This window comes from Canis lupus, chromosome 26 (genome assembly GCF_003254725.2).
Source record: "Canis lupus dingo isolate Sandy chromosome 26, ASM325472v2, whole genome shotgun sequence".
NCBI lineage: Eukaryota > Metazoa > Chordata > Mammalia > Carnivora > Canidae > Canis > Canis lupus.
The window spans coordinates 206,372-218,032 of NC_064268.1; the positions used below are offsets into that span (position 1 = coordinate 206,372).

The 11,661-nt window shown below is 44.8% G+C and overlaps 1 protein-coding gene across 9 annotated transcripts in view; it reads right to left on the reverse strand.

Moving 5' to 3' along the window:
- ZNF268 (zinc finger protein 268) overlaps window positions 1–9,534 on the reverse strand; it is a 51,485-nt gene extending 41,951 nt beyond the window's left edge. The window contains exons 1-3 of one of the 9 annotated variants that reach the window (XM_049102144.1): window positions 9,225–9,534; window positions 8,959–9,026; window positions 8,057–8,187 (exon numbers count right to left, since the gene is read on the reverse strand). In XM_049102144.1, the coding sequence (XP_048958101.1) occupies window positions 8,057–8,146 (90 nt within the window). In that variant the 5' untranslated portion in view covers window positions 8,147–8,187; window positions 8,959–9,026; window positions 9,225–9,534. Of the gene's footprint in view, window positions 1–8,056; window positions 9,027–9,214 lie in introns of all 9 variants that reach the window. The other 8 variants (XM_049102142.1, XM_049102145.1, XM_049102143.1 and 5 more) reach the window with 8 other exon arrangements.
- Between the last annotated feature and the right edge of the window lie 2,127 nt (window positions 9,535–11,661).

The window sequence follows — 11,661 nt, forward strand, 5'->3', positions numbered from 1 at the left end:
TAAACAAAATGTGGTGTGTGTATATATATATATATATATATATAAAGGTTATTCACCCGTAAAAAGGAATTAGATACTGATAAATGCTACCACATAGATGAACTTTTGTAGTATTAGTATTAGTATTAGCTTTTTTTGAACATAAGTGCCTGACAGCAAGCTTCTCATTGTCAAGGCATTCATTTTGAAGACATTCATCTTGGACAAACATTACTGCCAGCTAAACAGGCGAAGAACCAGGCTGCCCTTCCCAAAAAGTCCCCCTTTTGGAAAGCCCTGGGTGACATACATAACTACTTGCTTGAGTGATCCTGGTTTTCCCTTTCTGTGCTCTAAATCCCACCATTATATTTTAAATTTACCAACGAAGAGTGAACTTGAAAAATAAAAGGCACTTTATCCTCAACCCCTGAGTGCCTGCGTGCACGCTTTCCCTCCCAATTTTGCTGTGTAGCATACCACATATCCTCCAGGACCTGTGAGCTATAATCCTTGTTTTTCCAATGTTCCCAGATGGTTGTTACTGAGGTGCATCTTGCAATCGTAGGAAGAACTGCAATTGCCACTCCAGCCACAACTTTGACTCCAGCCAGGGAAAGGTCTGGAGACCCACCACGTGGGCCCAGGTGAGTGCCCCAGGCCTTCCTAGTCACTAACATCACTAAGGAAAGGCTAAAACCAACATAAAGCAACCCTTAGAGACATCATGCTAAAAGAAGCCAGATATAGAGCGTCCCGGGTGGCTCAGCGGTTTAGTGCCGCCTTCAGCCCAGGGTGTGATCCCGGAGACCCAGGATAGAGTCCCATGTAGGGCTCCCGGCACAGAGCCTGCTTCTCCCTCTGCCTGTGTCTCTGCCTCTCTTAAAAAAAAAAAAAAAAAAAAAAAAAAAAAAGCCAGATATAAAAGGCCACATATGGTATAACCTTAGATGTCGAGAATTGGTAAATTCATAAAACACAAAGTAGATTAATGGTTGCCAGGGAAAAGAAGGAATAAGGATTGACTGTAGATGGGGACAGAGTTTCTTTTTGGACTGATGATAATGTCCTAGAATAAGAGAGTGGTGATATGTGTACAAGTCTAAATACAAAAAAAGACTGACGTGTACATTTTAAGAGTTAATTTTATGGTACATATACTATGCCACAATGAAATTTCTACAGAGTATTTAATGTCAATGATTTTTATTAAATTGGTGGCTATGCAGGAATCATCTCATCCAGGATTATATTCATGTTGCTTCAGATATTATGTGCCCCCTTGTAGCCAAGGCACTCTCATCCCAACTCACTGCCCTGCTTCCTGTCTACAGAACTGCCTTTCTTGGACAGTTCATACAAGTGGGATCATGGTATATATTGTGTCTGGTTTGTTTCACTTAGGATAATGCCTTTGAAGTTTATTCTGTTACAGCACAGGCCAATAGTTTGTCCCCGTTATTGCTGAGCATTATTCCATCTTGGCTATACATTCACCAGTTAATCAACATTTAGATTACACTTTTGGGCTACTAGGAATAATCCTGCCACATACATTCACATATAAGTCTTTATGTAAACAGGGATCCCTGGGTGGCGCAGCGGTTTGGCACCTGCCCTTTGGCCCAGGGCGCAATCCTGGAGACCCGGGATCGAATCCCACTTCAGGCTCCTGGTGCATGGAGCCTGCTTCTCCCTCTGCCTGTGTGTCTGCCTCTCTCTCTCTCTGTGACTATCATTAAAAAAAAAAAAAAAAGTCTTTATGTAAACATCTTTTCCTTTATCTTGGATAAATTCCGAGAGGTCAAATGGTTGCATTGTATAGTAGATTTATATTTCACTTTTTATTTTTTCTAAAGATTTTATTTATTCATGAGAGACCGCGAGAGAGAGAGAGGGAGAGAGAGGCAGAGACACAGGCAGAGGGAGAAGCAGGCTCCATGCAGGGAGCCTGATGTGGGACTCGATCCCAGGACTCCAGGACCACGCCCTGGGCTGAAGGCAGGCACCAAACCGCTGAGCCACCCAGGGATCCTATATTTCACTTTTTAAAGAAATTGCCAAAATCTTTCAAAGCAACTGCATCACTTTACATTCCTACCAGCAGTTTATAAAGGTTTCAATTTCTCTACTTTGCTTTTCTGCCTATAGCCATCCCAGTGGGTGTAGAGTGGTACTTCATTATGATGAAATTTATTATTTCCCTAGTGACTAAGGATGGTAAGCATCTTTTCATGTGCTATTTGCCATCTATAGATCTGCTTTGGTGAAGTGCATTCCAATCCTTTGCCCATTTTTATTTTTTTTTCTTTGCCCATTTTTCAACTGGAGTGTCTTCATACTGAGTTACAAGTGTTCAGAATATATTCTGAATACATTCCTGTATTAGATATATTTTTGCAAATATTTCAGAGTCTGTGACTTGTCTTTGCATTTTCTGAATAAAATCACTTTTAAGTGCAAAAGTTCTTATTTTGATGTAGTAGTCCAATTTATAACTTCAAAAGCAGAATCTATATACAAGCTTTCTCTTTTTTGGAGGCTGTGGTATTGGAGGTCCATCTAAGAACTCTGGCCTAACCCAAAGTCACAAATATTTTCCTATGTATTTTCTTCCAGAAGTGTTAGAGCTTTAGCTCTTATTTAAATCTATGTTTCATTTTGAGTTCATTTTTCTTGTACTGTGTCAGGTAAGAGTCAAAGTTCCTATTTTTGAAAAATTTTAATTTTGGTAAAATATACAGAACACAAAACTTATCTTAAGCACTCTTAAATGTACAGTTCAGTGGAATTGAGTCCATTCAGTGTTACATCATCATAACCACCTTCTATTTGCAGAAGGCTTTTTATCTATAAAACTGAAACTGTCCTCTGAACAGTAACCCCCATTCTACCCTCCCTCCAGTCCCTGACAACAATCACTCTACTTTCTATGAATTTGACAACTCTGAGAAACTCCTATTAGTGGAATCATGTAATATCCATCCTTTCATGACTAACTCATTGCACTAAAGATGACGTCCTCACGGTTCATCCATGCCACGGCATGTGTCAGAATCTTTTTAAGGTTGAATCGTATTTCATGCATATCTGTTATCAACACATACAGACACACACACACACACACACACACACACACACACACACACACATTCTGTTTATCCACTCATCTTTTGGTGAACACTTGGGTTACTTCCACTAAAAAGAGAGTAATTAGTAATTTTAGAAAAGTGAAAACTCTGTAATTTGAATTGAAAATACCAATATGAACCAAACTTTTTTCCTTTCCAAAGAGTCCTAGGTCTGCCTAGTGAAACAGCCTAGAAGCCATGACATTTCAGTACCAATTGTGGTCTCTGAGCATGTTAACCTACTAAATGGTACCAGGGTTCCAGAAGAAAGGGTTGGTTCCAGATTTGGGACAGGAAATACTCAGATGAACCTAGAATATCCTGTTGGGCCCAAAAGCAAGGGAGCCAGGAAGCCAGCTAAGACTGACAGAGTCATTTCAAAAGAGCTCAGGACCAAGCTACAGAGGCTCCCTCTAGCCAAAGCTGGGTCATTGTAACTCTCTAAAAGAATAAGGACTGCAATTGATTGAAACTAATTTAACAGATTAGGATTTATAAATTTCTGGGACCCCTAGTTGGTTCAGTTGGTTAAGCGTCTGCCCTGGGCTCAGGTCATGATCCCAGCCAGAGTCCTGGGATCAAGCCCCATATTGGGCGCTCTCCAGAGGGAGCCTGCTTCTCCCTCTGCCTCTACTGACCCCACCCCTGCTTGTGTTCTCTTGTGCTCTCTCTTCTTCTCACTCTCAAAATAATAAAAGTTGTAAAAAGATTTATGAATTTCTTTTTTAAGATTTTATTTATTTATGCATGAGATACAGAGAGAGGCAGAGACATAGGCAGAGGCAGAAGCAGGCTCCCTATGGGGAGCTCGATGCGGAACTCGATCCCAGGACCCTGGGATCATGAACTGAGCCAAAGGCAGACTTTCAACCACTGAGCCAGCCAGGCGCCCCATGAATTTCTTAATCATACTCAAATTAACAACAACAAAAAAATCAAACAAAAAACTCATTGCTGTCACCAATGGAGGTAATTATGGCATCAACACCTTAGTGAACCCTGGCACTTAATGGTAAAGAATTAAGTATGTACCCTGCCATTGCTATAATCCACTCAGGGCTCAATCTCAAGACCCTGAGATCATGACCTGACCAGAAATTAACATTCAGCTGCTTAACTGACTGAGCCACTCAGGCACCCTACTTCAAATAATTTCCAGGTACAGTGACCAGTGCACAAGATAACAAAACTTTCAGAAAACAAGATGATATAACAACTAATGAAAATCAACAAATAGAAAGAAACCCTCAAAGACAACATACACTGGGATATATGGCCACTGATTATAAAGCAAACATCTTATTACATTCAAGAAGACAAAAGCAAACTTCATAATTTGGCCAGAATTAGACAAATGACCTAGTAAGTATATTTGAAAAAGGGAAAGAATTAATAGAAATGGATGGGTCGCCTGGGTGGCTTGGTCAGTTAAGTGTCCCTTAATTTCAGCTCAGGTCATGATCTCAGGATCCTGAGATAGAGCCATGCATAGGGCTCCACGGTCAACATGGAGTCTCCTGGAGATTCTTTCCCTCTCTCCCTCTGTCCCTCCCTTGCTGTGTGCACACATGCTTGCTCTCTCTCTAGTAAATAAATAAATAAATCTTTCTTTAAAAAAAAGGTAGAAAACCTATTAATCATAATATTTTTAATAGATTAGAATTAGTTCATTAAAAGACAAATTATAAGAAGTTATCCAGAAAACAGCCATTAATTTTTTTTAATGTAAAGCAATAAACAATGTGTATAACTCCCCAACCTCTGTACAGAGAAAAGAATAAAAAGGCATGAAAGAAGAAAAAACAAAAACATACATAATCCCAGATCAAGTATAGCAAATAGAAAGCATATAGTAAGATGGGAGATTTAAACCCAGACATATCGGTAATTACATCAATCATAAACAAGGTGTTCCATTTAAAATAAAAGGATTGGGACGCCTGGGAGGCTCAGCGGTTGGGCATCTGCCTTCAGCTCGGGGCGTGATCCTGGGGTCTGGGACAGGGTTTCGCGTCGGGCTTCCTGCAGGGAGCCCGCTTCTCCCTCTGCCTGTGTCTCTGCCTCTCTCTCTGTGTCTCTCATAAATGAATAAATAAAATCTTAAAAAATAAATAAGTAAATAAATAAATAGAAGGATTGACAAACTGATGAAAAACAAAAAACCAAACTGATGCTGTTTAAAAAAGATGCATCTAAAATATAAAGATATAAAAAGATACAAAAGATAAAACAAGCAAAAGGAAGCTCCAGTAGCTTTATGAGCATAAAATAAACTTTAAGGGAAAAAAGAATCCCTGGAAATAAAGAGCAACTCCACAATCATTAAAGAGTCTACTCATCAGGAAAATATAATTTTAAGTTTGTTGGAGAGGATGAGCAGCCTGCTCAAAGTCAGCTACAGAGGGGTGGCTGAAATGCAAACTGGCCACCAAATGGCATCCCCTCTAATCTCTAAACTCTTAACAGCCAAGGGCTGAGAAAGTAGGGTCTTGCTCTAGCTAGGCTCCAGGACCATCCCTGAACATCCCCCCACTGCTGGAAGCACCTGCGTACACAGGCAGCCTGTCTGCTGAAGCCTCAATATCTCTTTCCTCCACAGCTAATCCTACAGATCCTTTGAGATGCACACTGTTCAATCTCATCCCCTGGGCTTCCTTCTGCCTCAGCTCTAACCCCGTGGCTGCCTGCCACCCTAGTCCCTTCTCTGAACCTCCTGGAAGATGTGAGAGGCTGGGGCCAGGGCTCTCTGACCTGTGTATCCTCAGTGCCAAATCAGTACCTGGAATACATAAACAAGCGTTTAGTAAAGGTTGTTAGTTTTGAACAAGTAATAAATGAATAAACATTGCCACATTCTAACTTTGAATTCCCCAAGAGGGTCAGTCTGGGGAAAGCTACGGATAAACAGTAGGGTATGCAAAGGAGGACCAGCCACACTTTCTCAGAAATGCGTCCTTCTAAAACTCCCTTCCCTCCCCACATTCCAGCTCACATCCGTTCTGCATTCCCAATTCATTCACTGCTCTACAAACTATGATACTAGCATGGGCTGATGGTGACAGTGTTTGAAGGGGTCCATGGGAGCAAAAGTCCTGCCCACGTACTGGAGCACAACAGAGACAAATTTTGCTAATACAATCAACTCCTACTGGGGGGGAAGAGACAGAGTCATTCCAAGCCCCTAGAAATGTAAGTGAATTTGTAATGATATATTTAAGACAGGGTGGGAGAGGAGTGTCAATGGCAGAAAGTAGCCAAACAACAAAAGCGAGTGGAAAAAACAAAACCTGCCAAGTGTTCAGCATCCTCAGAGGGTCTAGGGCTTTCAAGTCCTCTATGAAACGTCCCTTCCAATGATCACCAACTGTTGCTCAGAATTCATACTCATCAGTCTTCTAGTATCATCTTGATACCTAAAAGGAGAAACCCAGGGACCGGGCCCCTCTGGTGCACATTCTGCCCCATCCCTGAGTGGGACTGTCTACATTTACACAGAAGCCCAGGCTCTCTATCATACCCCACACTCTACCCAGAGTAGATGTACTTAACCGGTCCTGCTTTTGTCATTTCCTGGGTCCAAAGAGCTGAAAAGTAACCATTTCTAGGTAAACAGGAATGACCATTGGGGCCCAGGATGCTGAAATCTGTGTCCTGAGATTCCCAACCTATATCCTAAGGCAGTAGAATACACTAGCCAGGGAAATGGGTACAGAGCTACACCACCTGGTTCCAGTCCTGACTCTACACTGACCAGTGCTGTAACCTGCCTCCTAACTACAGGCATTAAGTAATATGTATAGAAGACTTAGCACAAAATCTCACAGTAGTCAATACTGATTATAATCGTTTGTTTGGAATGGTAACAAATACAAGACTGCTTAAAGGAAATAAGTCACCCTGAAAAATGTCAAATGGCTAAACGAAAAGAATAAACTGGTTCTCAGAAGAAGATTCTACTTCCAAACAGCCCCCAGTTTTAGCTAGTTCCTCCATTTCTATTGCCCTAGATAAAAACCTCCACCATCTCCGATCTGCACAACTGCAGTAAGCTAACTGGCCAGCCCTCTTCTGCCACTCCATCTATTCTTGTCCATCTACAACCCATTGTTTACCTAGCCAGAAGGATCTCTGGAAAACCTACGTACACTGTGCTGCCTCCTCTTTTAACAAACAGCTTCTCAGCTTCATCTGGCCTCCAGCCACCTCTGTGTTTGTTCCCCACCCTGCCCCCTCTGTCTGCCCCCGCCCCCCCACCACGTCCACAACCCTAGCCACACAAGCCTTCCTTCCATTATTACAAAAGCATCAACCTTCTCATGATCTTGGCAATGGCTGTTCCCACCCTGCTCCTCCCAGGGCCAGCATGCTCTTGTAACTTAGGCCTTGACTTAGTGGGGCCTTCTCCAATCACCCAATCTTTGACATTACCAGTTTTAATTCTAAGTGTAACTCAACTCTGATATTTTCTTTTTTGCCTGAGTGGTTTCTTCATCATTCTCTGTCATCTGCCCCCCTCCAGTAGAATGAGAACTCACCAAGAACACAGATTCTGTCAGTCTTGTTCAGCAGTACATGTCCAGGACCCAGAAGGGGGCCTGGTACATTGTGGGTGTGCTGTTCTCATTACTGCACTCCTCCTAATGCACATACACATTCACTCTGTCCTGGAAATACTACTGGCAACACCCACCACTACCATCACCACTGAATCCAAACTAAACTTTTTTTTTTAATGTTTTTTAATTTTTATTTATTTATGACAGTCACAGAGAGAGAGAGAGAGAGAGGCAGAGACATAGGCAGAGGGAGAAGCAGGCTCCATGCACCAGGAGCCCGACGTGGGATTCGATCCCGGGTCTCCAGGACCGCGCCCTGGGCCAAAGGCAGGCGCCAAACCGCTGCGCCACCCAGGGATCCCCAAACTGAACTTTTATGACTAATGTTACCTGATGTCTGTGGGACATTGGACATGGCAATCCGTTTTGAAGTTTCTTTTCCCTTAACTCTGAAGTACAAGTTCTCTCCTTTCCTCTCATCTCTATGGGTTCTGGGTCAGTCTCCAACTTCTCCTCTTCTTCTTCTTTTTAAAGATTGTATTTATTTATTCATGAGAAACACAAAGAAAGAGGCAGAGACACAGACAGAGGGAGAAGAAGGTTCCCTACAGAGAGCCTGATGTGGGACTCAATCCCAGGACTCCGGGATCACGCCCTGAGCCAAAGACAGACGCCCAACCACTGAGCTACCCGGGTGCCCCTCCAGTCCCTATTCTGCTGCCTTCTGTCAATTCCCTGAGCACCATCCTCAATGCTCTTCTCATGCTACACTCTTCTCCTTGAGCTAATCTGGCCATACCTCACCAGTACCCCTGTCCAGATCTTTTTCCTTAGACACTTGCGTAATCATTTGCCCACCAAAAAGAAGTAGGTACAGTCCACACGCAACAGAAATCTCCACCCACACTCCACTCCCAGGCCCACAGAGCAGAATCCCAGAGGTCATCTCTGGCTCAGCCTCCTTCACAAGCCACAAGCACACAACCAGTTACCAAATCCAGTTGCTTCTGCCCCCTATCCTTTTTTTTTTTCCTAGTTCTTCTTGACTGCATTTATTTTTTTTAATAAAATAACTTTTTATTGGTGTTCAATTTACCAACATACAGAATAACACCCAGTGCTCATCCCGTCAAGTGTCCCCCTCAGTGCCCCTATCCTTTTTTAAACTAATGTTTTCTACATACTGAATTGACGCTCGGCGTCCTGGAAGGGGGGTTCCGCACGAACCCCGCTCCGGAGAAGGGCCGGAGCTCAGGGAGGGCTCTCCCGAAAGGACAGGAGCCCCTACTCACCCAGATGGCTGAGGTCCGCACCCTGGTGGCCATCCCCGCGCTCAGTGCTGGGCGCCAGCCGGCCCCGGCTGCCGGAGGAGAAAGACAGTGAAGGCGGAATCTCCGCGCCGCCCCCGCCGCCCCCACACCCGGAAGGTCTCAGAGGCCTACACCTCCGGGTCCCTCCGCTCCCGCCCTCCCGCCGTCTCTCACGGAGCCTCTGTCTCTCCGCCCCCTACGCCCTCCCGGCTCCCAACACCGGACGCTGAGGCCACACCGGTCTTCACCGTCTCGCTGCCCTGAAGCGGAAGAGATTGGGTGCGTCGGACTCCACGAACCCCTCAGCCGGCAGCCAGGGGACTCGGAGAGACTGGCTGCCGCCACCTCCCGGATATGCAGTCACATCGGCTACGAATCTCCCTTTCGATTTTGCGACGTCTGCTCCTGATGCTTCGGCTCAAGAGGCAGGCGTAGCCGGCCCACTTCAGTTCGGGTCACCGCGATGGGAAAGTGACAAACACCTCCAAGCACGGTTTTCTAGGCCGGGCCCAGCCAATGGCGGCCGCCAGGGACGCACAGGAAGCGCGTCAGTGCGGTGCGCCCCAGAGGGGAGCAAACTACGACTCCCAGAACGCCCCGCAGCACGCCTCCGACGGCGCGGGGCATACTCCCGGGAGGAGCTCAGTCCCCCCGGGCCTACCCTGGGCGCCCGCCTAGGGGCTTGAAATACCGCGGACCACGACAGTGGTGGAGGCGACGACGCAGAGGGGAGTGCGGTCAGTTGCGGTGAAAGCGTGCCGACTGCTCTCCTTTTCTGAAATGGTTAAAGCCCAAGTTCACATGGTAACAGCTCAGAAGTTCATGAGGACGTGTTAACATAAGTGACACCTTAACGAGTATTAAAAAATAACGAGTGAGGGACGCCTTGAACGTCTGCCTTCCGCTCAGGTACTGATCCGGAGTCCTGGAGTTCCTCGCGGGGAGCCTTTCTTCCTCTGCCAGTGTCTCTGGCTGTCTCCGTGCCTCTCATAATAAAGCCTTTCAAAATAATAAATAACGAGTGAACACTGGCCTTGTTTTACATTTTTCTCGGGTGAAAATCTTTTAATTTCTGGCTTAATAGAAAACAGCTGGAGGAGCACCTGGGTAGCTCAGTGGTTGAGGGTCTGCCTTTGGTCGTGATCCGGTCTGGGATTGAGTCCCAGCGGGGAGCCTGCTTCTCCCTCTGCCTGTGTCTCTGCCTCTCTACGTCTCTCATGGATAAATCTTAAAAAAAAAAGAAGAAAAAGAAAAACAGCTAGATTCTTGTTTGCTCCTGTGTTCAGTCTGTTGCATGTGCTGTTTCTGTCGAAGTGTTTAGAGGAGATCCAGTCTCACACAAGTATGTAGTTGGGAAAGAACGGGATATTTTCATATGCTTATAGGACAATCATGGATGTCTGTGATCAGCACAAGCTACTTGGGATTCTATAATATGGTCTGAAATGAACGTCTGCTCTATCAGGATCTGTCTTCAGCTTTGAGTGGACAGTTGTGTTGTACTGGAAGCTGGCAGACACAAGTTTCACAGAAATTCACAGTGGCAGGTACAAGTTTTCCAAAATTCTCCTACTCCTTTAAAAACTCTAATTTTGGGAGCGCCTGGGTGGCTCAGTCCTGTGGGCTTCTGATCTCAACTCAGGTTTTTTTTTTAATTTTTTTTATTTATGATAGTCACAGAGAGAGAGAGAGAGAGAGAGAGGCAGAGACATAGGCAGAGGGAGAAGCAGGCTCCATGCACCGGGAGCCCGACATGGGATTCGATCCCGGGTCTCCAGGATCGCACCCTGGGCCAAAGGCAGGCGCCAAACCGCTGCGCCACCCAGGGATCCCTCAACTCAGGTTTTCATCTCAGGATGGTGAGTTCAGGCCCTTGACTTGGGCTCCACACTAGGAATGGAGCCTAGAAAACTAATTTAATGTTGGCAATAAATAAATACCGTCATTTGTTGTCCTTGAAGTGACATCTCACTTGATTTTTGAGAAAATACCTGCCATGCCCATTAGAGTGCCTTGTCTTCAGTCCATTTTTTAGCAAACTTAAGCTCCCAAATAAAATAATCACAGAAGTGCTTTTCCTAGAGATAACTATGGAACTTCAGTAAGCAGCACAGAACACTGTTGCACAGAACTATTACAAAGTATGGACTCAAGTTGATTTTTTAAAAGATTTATTTAGGGGATCCCTGGGTGGCGCAGCGGTTTGGCGCCTGCCTTTGGCCCAGGGCGCGATCCTGGAGACCCGGGATCGAATCCCACATCGGGCTCCCGGTGCATGGAGCCTGCTTCTCCCTCTGCCTGTGTCTCTGCCTCTCTCTCTCTCTCTATGTGACTATCATAAATAAATAAAATTTAAAAAAAAAAAAAAAAAAAAAAAAAAGATTTATTTATTCATGAGAGATACAGACAGAGAGGCAAAGACATAGGCAGAGAGAGAAGCAGACTCCTCACAGGGAGCCCTACATGGGACTCGATTCCAGGACCCCGGGATCACACCCTGAGCCGAAGGCAGATGCTCAACTGCTGAGCCAGGCGTCCCTCAAGTTGATTTAATAAAATACTTTCTGCTGCTCTACTAAGGACATCATAAGGTGAAATAAATCCTTAATACTAAATGTGGAAAGGAAGGCTCTACAAGTTTTACACTGAAATGTAGAGTTGGCATCCTTTGCCCACTGATTTGTT